At 49.6% G+C, this 16,228-nt stretch overlaps 1 protein-coding gene across 6 annotated transcripts in view; it reads left to right on the forward strand.

Moving 5' to 3' along the window:
* gulp1a (GULP PTB domain containing engulfment adaptor 1a) overlaps positions 1–16,228 on the forward strand; it is a 30,351-nt gene that overhangs the window by 10,246 nt on the left and 3,877 nt on the right. For 2 of the 6 annotated variants that reach the window (XM_019869234.1, XM_019869236.1), the window contains exons 2-9: positions 9,320–9,398; positions 11,283–11,344; positions 13,562–13,633; positions 14,276–14,374; positions 14,739–14,876; positions 14,969–15,085; positions 15,735–15,821; positions 15,942–16,166. In XM_019869234.1, the coding sequence (XP_019724793.1) occupies positions 9,371–9,398; positions 11,283–11,344; positions 13,562–13,633; positions 14,276–14,374; positions 14,739–14,876; positions 14,969–15,085; positions 15,735–15,821; positions 15,942–16,166 (828 nt within the window). In that variant the 5' untranslated portion in view covers positions 9,320–9,370. Of the gene's footprint in view, positions 1–5,701; positions 5,955–9,319; positions 9,399–11,280; positions 11,345–13,561; positions 13,634–14,275; positions 14,375–14,738; positions 14,877–14,968; positions 15,086–15,734; positions 15,822–15,941; positions 16,167–16,228 lie in introns of those variants that run through there. The other 4 variants (XM_019869238.1, XM_019869239.1, XM_019869235.1 and 1 more) reach the window with 3 other exon arrangements.

Consider the following 16,228-nt stretch of genomic DNA (forward strand, 5'->3'; position numbering starts at 1 on the left):
CGTTTAGTGAACGGGGTTGGGCTTGGGTGTGTGGGGGGGGGGGATCTGCACATCAGCGAAAACCACCAGGAGGCTTTGAAGAGCTTTTGAGAAGCGATATTGTGTTCACAACAAATACGTAGAGGTTTGCAGATTTGCAACTCGTGGCCAGGCGGATATTTTCATTTCAATTAAACAAATATTACGCAGGGCGGAAATACGTTTATGCATCCCCCCACTCCACAGTTTAGCATTTCACAGGTGTCTGACAGAAACGTCTGTGACAAAACGCACCAAGAAGAAAGAATCACTCTGGTTTCAGGGGGTCGCCGCTGTCCTCACCCTCCTCATTCGACACAGCCATTATTCTTTGGTTACCATGGCGCCCAGGGGCGGGCTAGCGCGTCGCACCCAGGCAAGCCGCTCGTCTTCTCAAACTGCCCAAAAGTCAAAAGAGAAAGATCATCAGGGAAAGATATTTTCACTTGTCGGGGCAGCACTTCATGAACAAATTACGCTCGCTAAGTATGTGTTGCCGGATGATGCGCACAGAAAATACAACTGAATCATAACATTATTGTTCGACGGGTGGGAAGTCAATCGGGCGCAGCGTCTTCCGAAACGGTCAGGTGTCAATGTCCCGTGTCGTGCAGTTTCCGGGGGCGCTCGTTTCGCTTGGCCAGACGTCGACGTTGACGATGGAAATAACGCTAAGACCCAAATGAGCATTTTGAGCACACTTTATGCCTACTTTGTGGCCACAAATCAACACTTTGCGCTCACGTGACATCTAAATGATGGCCGCCGTTGACTTTGATTGCCTCCATTGTTCAAATTCCCACTTGACGAAGCATTCAAACGTCAACTTTCCATCATGTGCCCCGTTCAACTCTGACGCTCGTATGGATGACGTCGCTCCCGAGGGATCCCGGCGCTTGCCATTGAGACAGCTCGTCGTGTTGCTCCCTCTCCCCGGTTTGCTCGCGTCCAATTCTCTTCGCTCCCTCCACCTTCCGTTTGCCTCTCCTGTTCCGCTTCGCGCTGCGTTCCGTCTTTATTGCTTCCCTACGGACTCCCCGGCGACCGGCCGCATCACGCTCGAACGGAAACGAGGCTGCCTACGCTGAGTGCGATCGCTCCAGCAAATGCGCCTCGGGACCGCAAGCTCAAAACTCTCTTGCCCATCGCGGCATGCGTGCACGTTGCGGTAACCGGTCGATCGCGGGAGGCGCGTCGCTTAAAAAGGAGATCTTTGGTCAAAAAAGGCGGCGGTGGTTCAGACGTGACATCCAGAATAAGACGATAAGTTTGGGCGGTTTCCAAGAGAGAGAGAGACAACTTGCTGCAGTGCCTCCATCATTTCCCGGAGGCTGAGCGATTTTGCTCGTCTCCTATATAGGAGGCCGCTCTCCGGAGGGCCTTTAGATGAGCAAGGCGTCATCAAGAAAAGCTCCACATCAACATTTCGGGCCCCATAGCCTCTATACATGCCTACAAATCGGTCTTTGATCCGCTCCCCGGAAACCAGCCGATGGCTGCGATAACGCCATCGCTGTTTAAGGCGGGAAGGAGACGACAGCAGCGGTGATGGAAGTGGGTTTTTTTTCTGGCAGGACGACCGCTGTCTCGTGTCATGTGGAGAATGTGCGCTGCCCTCTAAACTGGAGTGATGGGATGTTTTTTTTTTTTTTTTTTTTTTTTTTTTTAATAAATAAGACTCAGTGTTCTCAGACCACATTTTGCATGTAGCCCATTTGATTGTATAGTGGTCTTTCCACTTGCATCCAATTTTAACATACACGTTTTCTATGTTGGAACTTCATTATGTTGAGATTGAACACCGCCATAATATAACCTCTGTATCTGCAGCTGTATTTGCTATTAACCCCTGTGCAAATCAGTGAATAGCATCTGATTTGAGCAGGGTCAGACACATTTCTCAGTGGCTCTAAAATCCATTGCCTCCACTGTGACTCAGGCTTTGTAGCAACCTAGAGACATATGCCCACCGGACCAAAAAGTAAAACTTTGGGAAATTGATCCTGTTGAAGGAGCATCTTCATTATCGCTAAAAAAAAAAAAAAAAATGATTATTCTGACATGTACCTTACAAAGCTCGACCCTCGTGACAGCGTAGCTCGAGGGACAGAACGAATACGAGCATTTGAACGGTCGTTCGTCGTAAACGTTTCCAATTAAATGGCCGCCAACTACGATGTACATTACGGCAATAATGTAGCGAGTCAATCGGGAGCGTTGCTAAGCAACAGGCGGGAATCCCGCGCCCTACGTTTTGTTCGTTAGCAAGGTCGCGGCGGCAGTTCGCTACCCGCGGTTCGTCGTCACGAAGGCCTTTTTTTTTGCTAATCGGTGGGAAAAATCTGGTCGTTATTATGAAGTTCACATGATCAAGGTGTTCGTTGTCACCATGTCGGCAAACGGAAAATGAATGACGTGAAATCGGGACTTTGCCATGTGAACGTTATAGCGGTGAATACGAGGGTCGACTGAACCGTGTGGAAAAAAAAAAGTACAAATACTTAAAGCCGTACCTGGGATGACACATGCGGGTTCTTTAAAAAACAAGAAAAAAAAATGTCTTTGGCATTGAATGAGCTATTCTGGAGTCAGCGGACACCACTTGCATAGCTCGGAACCGATTCAGATTGGCTTGTGCAGAAGAAATCACATTTGCTGTCCGCACGGGAAAAAATGTCAGCGGTTTTTGGCTTTCAGGTGAAATTACACGCTGAGCGCTCAATGCACCTTAACCTTGATAGGTCAACTTCATTTGACCTTCTCCAAGCTCCGTTTAATGTGCCATCTGACTAACCCGAACAAAGCAGACGTTGTTTTTGCAAGGATCAGCCAATGTTTGATTGGAGGCTCCAAAGTCCAATTTTTAGGTGACTCAAGTGAACGGACCGAAACAGGCACATTGACACGGAGTGACTCTTTTTCCTGGCCGGTTAGCGATCAAATCCAGACTTGACACTTAGGAAGATGACATGACAATTCACATGCTTTTGCGCTGCCACTTTTTGATGCTATCGGTTGTGACCGCAGGTTCCTGGCCAAGCATTGGGAAGAGAACAAATTAGATGAGAGGTGTCGAAGCAACTTGTGAAGAAAACACTTTAATCTCCTCTCAGCGGGGCGCAACCCTCGCGGCCGTTGACCACTTTGCCTCCAGCCAACGTGCCTCGTGCCAACTCGCGTCCTTACCTGCTAGCATCCAGTGAGCATCTGGCCCTGCCATTTGACTGAGCTGCATTCGCCCCAATTTTGCATGTTAACATCCTGACAATGTCCCAGTCGTGGACAGGCCGGCGGGCGACTCATGCGGTCCCGGCGGGCTCACTGTGCAGCGTGAATGCTAACCGGAAAATGGAGCGCACCTGTCTTGCGCTTTCTGTTCTTTCCCTGCCGCAACACAGCCGATTGAAATGATGAGACTGATCAGCATTCTGATTTGAATCCGGCGCGTTGGGAGTTGAGGGAACATCTAAAACATGCAGGCCCTGGACACGATCCCTGAGGTACACCATCCGGTGGCCAAAATTCAAAACGATTCCTATTTACTTTGTTCATGTCATTTAAATTGATTTGAGATTGATTTAGTTTTTTTTTTTTTTTAATGTACGTTTTTATTTGCATGCATTCATAGTGAGTGGATCGAAAGGGAGGAAGAGATGGATTTCCAAAGGCATTTTTCATTTGCAATCGAACCGAGAGGGCACAATGTGAATGGCTCCTGAATCCACTGTAAATCTCGTTGCAATAACGGCCCAACGTCATTGTATCGTAAAACATGCCACTATGTGGCTCCGCAGACGAGGGAGAAAGCCGTACGGCCGGGACTTTTAGGCTAATTTATTTTGGACCCGATTCCCCTGCGAGAGCGTTGCTGTGAAACGCAGCGTTGTGTTTGTCTGACCTCTGATGAGCGGATCTTTTTATGTCCCCCAGGTTCCCGTTGCTAAGAGACTTGAGTTGAAAAACAGATGAATTCAAAAAAGAAAAATACAAACGCTAAAAGTGAATTCACATCGGCCGTGCGTGCAAAAGGCCCAGCGTAGCGTGGTGGGTTGTGCAAGCGCTACGTCCCAATGCCCTCCTGCATTCTTTTTGTACCTTTTGATGTTTCCTTTGCTAGTCACTTTTGATTATCTTTTACAAAAAAAAAAACCCCAAAAAACAGCATATTGCGTCCAATTGACAAATTGTTGATTTGACCTGTGGAAAACTCTGGCTACTGAATAATTTCATTTCATCATTTATTGATGGAGAAGACAGCCGGAGGCTCTCTCAGCAAACTTAAAGTCAAAGGGGGACGTTGCCCGCGCAAATCGCCTAGCTCCGCCTCTGGTTGTCAAGCATAAAGTCATTCGGCGGACTCTTACCCTTCGCTCTATTTTATCACTGATTGTTTGAGGGATCAAATGATGGCTTCTTTGTCGCGTTTCACATTGGGAGTAGCTCGGCCGTATACGACGCGCATGCATTTTTCCCGTGCCCACCAACACGTGCGCAGGCCCGGCAAGAAGTCCAAATAATTGGCGCTGGAATTTGTGTAAACATGGCGAAATCAAACGTCCCCAGCTGATTTGTGAGGCTGCATGAAAAGAAACATTTGGGTACATATTCATCAGGAGTCTTTTGAAATTGTGCGTCCTTCACAATCAAAATCGTAATCAAAGCGTTTTCATGCAACAAACCAATTGGCACGTCTCCTGATGATGTTAGTTCATCGGATGAAAAAAAAAAAAAAAAAAAAAGGGTGTGATTAAAATAACCAGTGGTGGCTTTTACGCGAAGCAGCGTTCAAACGCTGCCTGGACGTCAGGGGTCAACAAAAGTCTCCAATAACACCACTAAAAGTCATCCAATGGGCTTTATTTTTTCGGGGGGGGGGGGCCCAAAAAAACCCCTAAAAGTGGCCTTTGGCAATGCTGAGTGTCCCCCACCGCATAAAACAAACGAAGTGCGCCTTTTGACTGTGTGCTAAGGAGCTGGCCTCGCCACAGCTGCGCAAACACGTTTCAAATGGGCAATAATAGCGGGCAGAGCTGCCAAGAAAAAAGGAAACCAAGCTCAGCTAAGTGCGAACGGACGAGCCCGCCGCCCATCCGCAGCCTCGCGGCATTAAAACGCTTCCTCGTGCAGAAATCAATGTCAAGCGTGCCAACCAAAGCGCGCCGACGCCCAATCCCAAAGCCCCGCCCAAGAACTGCGTTGCAAAGTACTTGCCGATGGTGTTTCTCACGCGGTGATTGGACGCCATCCTCTCACATCTGATTTCCAAACTATGGCCCGGGGGCCATTTGCGGACCGTCAAACTTTTTTCAGCGGCCCGCGATGTGACACCCCCCCCTCCACCCCCACCCCAAAAAAGACATTTGACATGGGCCGCAAGGTTAATTAAAAAAAGTGAATGTGGCTGAGTGAGAAGGGAGGATGGTCAAACGTGAAAATGGACGGCTGGGTTGAGATGCAATTTGTGTCCTTGTTGTTTCTGTCACAATGGAGGGAGGCCACGTCTAAAAAAAAAAAAAAAAAAAAGCTGATCGTTGCAACGATGGGCCAAAAGCAAGTTGATCGAATGTGATGATAATCACTCCTGTTTTTGGTGGAGCTGCTGTTTGAGATGGTGCAGAAGATGTTGACAAAGAGCTGCTGCCGCGGAGTGGAAAGATGAATCACTCTTGGCACGTTGGCTTTGATAGGTCAGGTCTCAGTGAAAGGGGGTCTCTTTTTCGCACATGCGGAACTCCACAAGAATTCTGGACCGAGAGTGGGCGGAGGAAGCGGAACGCAAAGTATCGCGTGTCTGGCCAAACGTTTTCTTGTTGAGTTTGCAAAGCCCGTCCCGTCGGCTCCCCGTGCCGCCGTCCTTCGCGCGCCGGCATCTGGCCAACAGCTGAAAGGCATTAGCTTCGCTTCCTCTGCGCTCCTCCGCCCGCGTTTCCAGGCACGTAAGTTGCTTCGAGCTCCGCCGGGTTGTTTGTTGTTTGCCAGAATCGGTGCCGTCTGCGTCTCCGTCACGTTTCCATCGGTCAGGTGCCGCGTGTGACCTGGTGCCGACGTCTGAAAAGAGTACAAAGACATCCCGTCCTGTCGAGAGAAAGTGTCACGTTCTTCTCTGGGCCAGTCGCGTTCTTTCGGCGAGGACGGAAAACAAAAAGGACCTTTGTTGACTTTTTGTTTTTTTCCCCCTCCCCGCTTAGAATGATGTCACAACCTCAGCGCACGCTGTTGATGTTTCGGCGTCCTGTTAGCGGGCTGGGATCTCCGCTTTCCTCTGCTTGCGAGTACTCTTCAGGAAGCTAACCTGACTTTCTTTGTTCATTTCAATGAGCCACCTCAAAGGCGGCGTCATCGTGGGCTCGGCGGGGAGAGGATTGCGCCGAGTCAAAGCGCAGTCGCTTTTTTTCGCCAATCACATTTGGCCTCAAGTCAGATTGCAAATGTTTGACTCACTGGAGTTGAATTGTTGGACCTTTTCTTCTTTTTTTTTGATGTCAGTCGTGTTAGGAGTGTGAAAGTGATTCATTATTTGTCATAGTTTTGCGGTTAACCCCGACGGCACATTTCATGTACGAGTAGATGTCATGGTAGGCCACGAAGCGGCGCCGAATGCCGTCCGCCCAATTCAACGCTGCATTTTCTTCAGCGGATTCAGAAGAATCGGAGTCATTCTCACAATTTTCCAGCGTCGCTCGTGACGGGAGGTCCGTCCCGTCTGTCACCGACGACGCCTGTTTTGCGGACTCGGGTGTCAGATGAAGCCGGCGCTGCAGCGCCAAAACACATCATCAGCCGCCGCACGCAAAGGCGAAAGCTTGTCTGTGATGCGGGTCCGCGCTGACACCCATCCGTCCATTTTCTCATCGGCTTCTCCTCACAGACGCCGCGGGGCGTGCCGAAGCCGAAGTCCCGATCCTATCTGTCTTCGGGCAGTAGGCGGAGGCCACTCTCGCTCGTGGCCTCCCCTGGAAGTGGATTGATTTCTTTTTTTTCCCTCTGACAGCTTATTAGGGTGAAAAATAAATCCGAAAAGAGGATCGACAATTATTTAACCCATAAGAGCCCAGACCCATTTTTCCAAAAGGTTTTGATGGGTTAAAATCAGACAAAAAGTTTTGAAAAAAGATACTGGGGAGTTCAAACTGTTTGTTACACTGGTGTCACCGTGGGCTCTTATGGGTTAAAAAAAAATAAAGAAACATCCATCGGCGATCTGGCGTCCAGCACGTGGAGGGTGCGGGGGACAGCCCGGTCAACGACGTGACTTGACGTGACGTCTGTTCCGAACATGCAGATGGGGGGGTTATTCTGAACACCAAAACGGGAAAAGCAGATGTTGATCAAACTTGACAATACTGCCCCGTCTATACCTCGAGGCCGCAGGTACGCTTGAATATCCGTTCTCGGGATCGGCAATCACTGACATGGATCCGAGATCTTTCAGCCGAGCAAAGTCCATCGGCGCGCCATTTTCTTTGGGCTTTCCCGTCCTCGCCTAATGCCTTCGAGGAGCAAACGGGATCTGTAAACAGCGACAGGGACGGACGGGCAGCCCGCTTTGTCTTCAACCTCGGTTGCGCACGTGAAAAACATCCCGACAGCTCCAATCCTGGATTGATAAGCGAGTCTCGAGACAAACGAGCATCTGACTGGGGAGCCCAAAATGAATTCCCCACTCCCAGAATTGGAATTGGTGGGGGATAAATCCAGATTTTTAGGGTTTGCGAATCATTTATGAGGGCCCGAAGTGAAGTACTTTGACCAAAGGCTGAACGCGAACGGCGTGTTGGCAGAATGTGGCCTGGCGAAGAACCAAGCGAGTCAAGCTGGAACTTTGCTGCGGTCGCGAAACGCAGCGACCGGCCCTCTCGAAAGTTGGCAGAGGAGTGTCAAGTCTGCGAGTGTGTGTGTGTGTGTGTGTGTGTGTGTGTGTGTGTGTGTGTGTGTGTGTGTGTGTCTGCGAACGTGTCGGGGGGGCCCCCCTGAAAGGCTGCGGCCCAGTCACCGGACAGGATGCCATGAAAGCAGACCAAACATTGCGGCTGCCGCTCATGCCAAGCGCAATCACAACCCGCCGCCACGAGAAGCTTCTCGCTTCCCCGTTTGCGCGCCGCCAATGTGAGGAACGGCTCGCCGTTGCTTTTCGCTTTCGCAGGTTGCTTCGAGGTCAAGCGTGAAGTAAATTTGGCCAACCGTCTTTTGAGTACCGTAATACTTTTACGTTTTTTTTTTACACAAGCCACCCCGTCGTTAGACCAGCCAAAGGAAAATGTATTTGTTCGGCAATCTCGTTTTGTCGACCTGTTTTTACATCTGGGGGCCATTTTATGGGAAATGATTTCGACGAACTACTATAATAAAGAGACAGATTTGTGATGTCCCTCAAGGTATGTGGGAGTAAGATTTTCGGTAAGCAGGATATGACCGAGTTGGCCCTTTCTGACTTTTTCCCCAGTAAATTGGACCCGCTAATAGCCGAGACTCCGCCTGATAAATTGGAAATGCCAGTCAATGCTGAACACATTTGCATTTTGTCTTTTTGAAATTGCCAGGGCAAAAGCTCATATGTTTGCAGCAGCGCGCGCTCGGATCGTCGTGACGTGGCCGGCTCGGAATATTTCCCCGCAGTCAAAAGGGATCGACAACATTGATTGTAGGCGACACGCGGCGGCTGACGACCAACCGACCTCGTCCTGGACACTTGGTCCTTGCGGTCGCCGAGATTATGGAGCTGTCGAGATAATTGATGGCAACATCTGAAACGGTTTGATTGAAAGAGACGCCACGTCAGCGGACGTTTGTTGTGGCTGGAAGGAAGTGCCGCAAGGTGGAGGACTTGGGCAGTTGCAGAGTTGGGATCGCATCAAACGAACATCATCATCTACATTTATGACGCAGGAGTTCTGAAGTCCCACTTTTGTATCTTTTTTTTTTTTTAAGTGAGGGTTAGGGTTAGGCCAACCCTTACGCTCATTTGAAGTGAATTTTCGGGGGTTGTGTGCAGGATGTCAAACACATTCATCCTTAGCGGGACAACCGAAAGTCTCAAAGAATGAACCAAGCTTCCTTTTGCACAGTCTCATCAGCATCAACTTTCTATTTTCGGGGGCAGCAAAGTGCTAGTACATGTGCACCCCCACCCCCACCCCCACCACCACTCTGTTTTAAAATGATGTTTAAATATGAGGCGAGCCAGTGGTAAATGTAAAAGGCCCTGAGAGGAAGAGCGGCCTTGCACTCTTGTTCGATGGGAAAGCTGACAAATGAACGTTTGAGCTTGATGTGTTGTTCCCCTTCCGCTCTCCTCTGCTAGGTGGGATATCTGAATCCATCCGGAAAGGAACCGCGGCGCGCACTTTCCACAATGAATCGTGCCTTCAACAGGAAAAAAGGTGAGTTTGAAGCGCACTCGCTCATCTGAACAGGAATGATGCGAGTTGGCCTCCCCCCCCCCACCCCCCCCCCCCCCAAGTAAAGCTCACGTGGTCAACTTTGGAAATTGGTCGCATTACAAAACTTCGTTTAACAATTCATTCTGCTGGGATTTCTCTTGCCTCATGGCGTGACTAACAATTGAGACCAAATCAAAGATGGCAGCCGAAATGATCAAGCAACATAAAAAGTATTTGCGCAAGGGAAACAAAACGGGCACCGAAGAAAAAAAAAAAAGACATCCGGGCTGATTCTGAGTCACGTTCAGACGGCGCGCACTTTGGAGGTGACCCTGCCCAAGGGCACAGCCAAGGAAAATTGGGGGGAAATCCACTTTGGGCAAAACAGCTTGATGCGTTTACCACCATCTGCTCCTCAGCTGGAACTCATCAGGGCAGGAGGATTTTTGGAGAGCGTTGTCGAAATTGCGCAGGGCCCAGGTGGACCACCAGGATATAATGATGTTTTGGGCGGCAGGATTCACACACTCCCCCCCCACCCCACCCAAGTTTCCCCATTCCTCATCGACGTAATGAGTTTGCAAGTTTTCATCAGCACCATTTTGAACCTGCCCATACTTTGTCAGAACTCACCTATGGGCGCTTCCAACAGGGAGGGTCAAACGCTGACCCACTTTGAAAGTCCCGCCCCTCCCTTTCCCCGCTTTGCAATCAGTCGCCAGATTTCACCGCTTACAGTTTTGCGTGCATACTGTCGAGAAAAAAGAAAGAACTCATTTGCGTGTGCGAACGTGTCAGAATGCCGGAGGGACGGTGGCAAACGGGGCTGCCATTTTCTTTCTTTTGCTGCCCACGACTGCCCGGTTAAAGCAAGTCGTTGTGTACGGCAAGCGATGACGCAACATGGTGAACAGTTCGTGGTTATTATCTTGGCTGCCTTTCTAAATGAAGAGGCGTGCGCTTGGACTAAAAGTAACCGTCCCCACAAAAAATGTGAACTTAACCGACCGCCGTGACCGAAGCGGCCTTGACAGTGGCCGCGTGTGTGGCATCACTGAGACTGCAATTAGTTTCCCAGACTGAAAAGACACACCGATTGCACAATATTAGACACGGACAAGGCTGACCTCAACAAAAGGCATCACGAAAGGCAGATGGTCATTCAGGAAGCCGAATGCGAGGGCACAGAGGGAGGTCAGTGAGTCTGGAACAAAAATAAAAATGAAGACTTCGACCCCGGGAACCACACAGAGTAAACAAAAGGATCCGCACGGGAATCCGACCGAAACAGCAAATTGCCGCAAACAGACCACAAACTGGTAATAACGTCGAAGACAAAGCAGATGAGTGGATAGAACCATTTCTCAGCTCGATTGGTTGGCGTGCGAGAGGAGACGGCGCCGTCGATACATGAGTGCGTCCCTGCTGCCCTCTTCTCCTGATTGCTACACAGTACTTGGCCTTTACCCAAGATGGAAGTAAACGAGGAAAAACACATGGAGTCCCACTGTGACCTTCTTTCTTTCTTTTTTTTTTTTTTTTTTAATGCTCCTATTTGGCTGCTTAGTCATGCCTAGGGCAGATCGGTGTGCCTTTTTTTCATGCAGCAACAAGGAGGAAGAGGTATCGAAAGAAAAGGCCTCCGTACCATCGAGTATTCAAAGCGTTGTACCGGTATGGGTCTGGAAAATGGCTCGCCCTGGCGTCCAGCCAGTAACAAGTTTTTTTTGGGGTGGAAAAGGGGTATCGGAGGCCATTCATCTGGATTTTGCCAACTTGGATTGGCGAGGACAATAATAATGCTCAAATTTTCAGATCACCATTGTGCTTTGACGTCAGCTAAACGGTTCCGAATGTCAACTCCGCATGTGTTTTTGTGTTCAGAAAAATCATGGATGCACACGCCCGAGGCGCTGGCCAAGCATTACATAGCCTACAACGCCAAGGTATGTCTCACGCCTACTTGTGTTCCTTTTACACAGCATACAAACATGAAATAAAAAAAAACAAAACAAAACAACAATCATTGGGTTACATTTCACAACTTCAAACTCCGATTCAGACAAAGTTCCGAGCCTGTCTTGAGTGCACTGATCTCCCGTCCCTTCGCATGTCATTTTTCACTGCGACTTCACAAACGTAGCCTCGGATAAAAGTTTTGAGAAAAAAATATTTATTTACACAAAAAATGGCGCAAGACCGACAAAGTACAAGTCATGACATCGGTTACAGTAAATCAGGATAAAACAAATCAGTGACCAAATCACTCGCTCGTGGCTACGAGATGGCAAAATGTCGCTCCCGCTTCAATTGCTGATGATTCAAAAAGGGACCAGAGGACATCATAAAAAACTCGCAATTAAGCAGCGCGAAGGCCATGAAGACATTTTAATGGACCGTTAAATAATTTCCGCCTCATTGGTGCGATGATAGCAGGCGATCCCGAGCTGTTGGGCGTGATGATGTGCAGTGAGGGACGCTTTGTTTGGGGTTTTTTTTTTTTTTTTTTTGCTGCTGGATGAGTCAGTGACGGATGAGCCTCTCATCTGGGTTTTGCCCCCCCCTTGAACCGGCCTCAGTTGCCGACAGCCACCGCTTCTCCTTTTCTATTCTGGGCATTTGTCGTCGCTTCCTCATCCCAATTCCTGCCATTTCTTTTTCTTGATTTGCGCAACCCCGCGTGGGGTTTGCGTGGATAAAAAGTCTTTGCAGGAACATGTTCCCAATGCGCGTTTATGACGTGGCCGGTTTCATTCGACCTTTTAGACCAGGGGTGTCAGACTCAATTTTGTCATGGGCCACATTGGAGTTACCGTTTCCCTTTCGAGGGCCATTATGACTGAAACCAAACAAAAAAGTCAACAATAATAATTTATCATTTGTTACTGCAATGAGGGGTTTGGTTACAAGAAAATGCTTACAATACTGTATGTCTCTTATTTATTACATATGAGAATTTCCGTATGGATTTTAAGCAAGCATCATTCAAGTTGACATGCTTGATTTGCGACCGTGGGCCACATAAAATGACGTGGTGCCCCGGGCCTTGAGTTTGACCCCTGTGTCTTAGCCCATGGCCTCAGGCTAGAATGAGGAATTACTGTCGGAATGAAAACAACACACGTTTGGCAAGGGCATTAAGGCATCTTTTTCTTGCGTGAAATGGGGCATGCAAGACGAGAATACGCATCAAGACTGTGTGGCTCCATGCAGCATGAGTGCAGGATCATGAGTTGGCAAGCCAAGCAGCAAACAAAACGAAGCCTCCTCATGATTCACGCGGATTGCGAAGCACGGACCCGAGCGATCAACGTCTGCTCAAGTCGTGGAGACGTGCGAGTTTCCCACGGCCTTAACGGGGCCGACGCCGGCGTTTATGATGCCTGATATTGGAAGGGAGCGAGCGGTTCGGCTCAGGGGTGCGCTCGAGTGTTTGCTGCCCGCCCCCACCGTATGTGTTTCGTGGCTCCATCTGTTGGAGAATGACTGAGCTGCTGCAGAAGTTTGTCTTTGGTCTCTTTCACGCTTCGGGAAGCGGCCGTAGGCCATCTGCGAGGCGCAAATTCAATTGCGAGATGTTTTCCAAGTGGCGTGTCGAAAATGAGATCCGGTTAAAAGCCGAGCCTCGAGGACAGGACGGATGCGACTGCCGCTCGTGTCTGCACACACATCCACCCTGCCCTTCATTTTCTTCTTCCTCATTTGGGTCACGGGTGAGTTTGAAGGTAACGTTGGGCGACAAGCGCGGGGTCTCGATGGTCTCTCCGTCACTCACCCTCTTTGACAGCCGGACAACAGAGATCCGGATATAAAAGTATAAGGGGAAGCGATGCAGAGATGAGGTCGCAGGCGGACACCTCAGGACAGAAAACTTGCAGTTTGGGTTTGAAATGGATCGTTGGTGACACCGGCTCCGGCCCACCTCGTCCAAAATGCTCATGTAAAATTCAACGGGCTCTTCATCACACGCGGCGATAATTCACAACGCGCGCTCGGTTATCCGGCAAAGTGCCTGGAATGAAAATGATCCGGAAAAAGAAAGCAAAGATGTTTTTCCATTTATGACTTCATAAACGTCTTGTAAACGGGACCGTTTGCGTTTCAGCATAACTGGGGGGGGGGGGGCAAGGGTGGTGGTTAATGTGACGTGTGTTGTCTTCCAGTTTCTTGGTAACACTGAAGTGGAGGCCCCAAAAGGAACGGAGGTTGTCAAGGATGCCGTGAGAAAGCTCAAGGTAAAAGCGCAAACTCCAAACTCTCTCGCCAGAAGAAAAGTATCCGGATGCAGTGAGAGCTAAGATCAAGATTAAAAACTCAGAGCAGCTGGTTGCCGTAATAAATATTAGCCCGTCAGCCTCTGGCAAGGTGCCTTTGCACTTTATAACTCGCAGCCACGGATGATATTTCGCGACTCGCTGAAAGTCATGATTTATCTACCGTCAAACTGTTTTCACATTCTCAACTTGAATCCCAAAGTTATTTTAAAAAGTTACGTTGCACATCGTCGAGGCAACCGGTCCAACGGGTGAAGCTACGGAGGCTACATGCTTGACGGAAAAGCATTTTGTAGCGCTTATCTTACTGCTCGGCATGCTTTCGTCCGGACGGTAGACAAGAATCCACCGGTAGCATGGCCGGAGCTTGCTTGGGACTCAAGATGCCGTTCTCTTCTGCGGTCAGGGAAGAACGGCACTGCCGAGACCAGTCCCAGAGTGCACACTGAAACTCGCCGTCGTTTCAGTCACGCTGTCGTTAGTGTACAACGGGAAGGTCTGAACCAGCTGTTCCGAGGGCCGTGACAACCAATTTGACTGGCTTATTTCCACCGCTGCTTGTTCTAGCCGAGGAGCTAACGCGGGTCATTCACCTCTTTGAAGTTTCAGAGGCACATCAAGAAGTCGGAGGGACAGAAAACCCCAAAGGTCGAGTTGCAGATTTCCATTTACGGTGTGAAAATTCTCGACCCCAAGACAAAAGTAAGTGCTTCAACGTGGACTTTAATCTCGCCGTTGTACTTTGCCTTGTTGTCTTGTTTCGGTGTCACACTTCGCAATGCGAGCCCGAAGACCCGTTTACACCAGTTGAGGTTGAAGGAAATCCTCCTCCTCGAAAGCAGTTCTTCATCAGAAGACCGCGTTGACACTGGCGGGGGCACAGAGAACTCGTTGGACTTGAGTTCCGCTCTGACGCAGCCTTCACCGTACCGCTCGCTAGTCGCCTAATCTGTGAAAGACTTCCAATACTTGGGCCTTTGTTGGCTTTGATTGGAGAAGACGCCCGAGAATAAAGTCGTGTGGCCCTCCTTGCTAACTTGTAACCCCTTGCGATGTGTTTTTCCAGGACGTGCAGCACAACTGTCAGTTACACAGAATATCCTTCTGTGCGGATGACAAAACAGATAAACGGATCTTCACCTTCATTTGCAAGGACTCCGAGTCCAACAAACACCTGTGCTACGTGTTTGACAGTGAAAAGTGTGTAAGTGGCCGAGCTGTTGCCAAGCGGACGTCTTGGCTTCATGCCTGATTGCCCGTCGACATTTAGTTGAATATCACCGTGCGGCATTGCAGGCCGAGGAGATCACGCTCACCATCGGCCAGGCCTTCGACTTGGCCTACAAGAAGTTCCTGGAGTCGGGAGGCAAAGACGTGGAGACCAGGAAGCAGATTGGAAGTCTGCAGAAGAGAGTGCGTCTCCCGTCGCCGTTCTTTCGGCTCCTTTGCCGTTCTCAATGAGCCCCATTGACTTTGACGTGCGAGCCGATGCGCCATCCGAGGGCGAGGCGCGATGCGAGTCGGCTCTTTCGTTAACTCGTTTGGCAGCTCAATCATCATCGGTGGAGAAGTGAAATGCGGTGTGGCGCAGCGCCATTTGCCGCCATTTCAAACTCATGTTTAAAACTCATCGTTTTGAAACGTCTTTTCAGACTTGGTCCAGAATTGGCTGGTACTGAATGAGTTCAAGAGCCGACGTTGTCGTGCTTTCTCAACTATTTTCTGCAGATGATTTGGTTTGTCAAATGTAAGAATCAATAGCATTCGAGTGAGCTGAACCTTCCGCGGTCACGCCCAGATTCTTCGTGTGTTCCGAAAAATTCTTCACCAACCGAATTGTTCGTAAACCGTGTCGCTTGCGAACCCAGGCTCCTTTTGATCTGAAACTGTTTTCCGACCAGATCGTCTGGGGTAGACTTCTCGTTCAAACAATTAACATCCAGGAGAAAATGATCACATTACTTAGTCTATTTCCCCCCCAACCCCGCCGGCCATCACTCGCGGCCCTGCAATTTCCTGCAGCGCCTCCCGCCTGTTGATGTTTGTTGTGCTTTTCATGCAGATTCAAGAGCTGGAAACAGAAAATTCTGAGTTGAAGCAGCAGCTCCAAGATCTGGAACAGCAATTGATGATGGCACACGTGCCCGCAGTAAGGACAAAGCCCCCTGAGAACGTGAAAGCAAAGTCCACGTGACTTGCGTCCGGCGTCCGGCGATGTTTTTGCATCTCTCGACTAATCCAACCTTGCGTCTGCCGTCTTCTCTCTCAGCCATTCTATCTCAACGAAGCTAACGACGCGTACGTGCTGCAGAGGCCTTCTTCTCTCTTCTGGTGTCACGACCTCAACTCTTGTCTGGAGATCTCCTCTGTCACCCTCACGCCTATGAGCTCGCCAGAGTCCAACCTGTCTGCCGGCCTACTAACCCCGCCGCCCGCCAAATGCACTTTCCTTCCTCCTAAAGCGCCCGAGGGATGCGGCGTCCCGCGACCTCGCGTAAAGCCGGCCTTTGATTCTCGTGGTTTCGCCCTCACGCCTTCTCTGCCTTTGATCGCCAT

This window comes from Hippocampus comes, unplaced genomic scaffold (genome assembly GCF_001891065.2).
Source record: "Hippocampus comes isolate QL1 unplaced genomic scaffold, H_comes_QL1_v1.1 scaffold173, whole genome shotgun sequence".
NCBI lineage: Eukaryota > Metazoa > Chordata > Actinopteri > Syngnathiformes > Syngnathidae > Hippocampus > Hippocampus comes.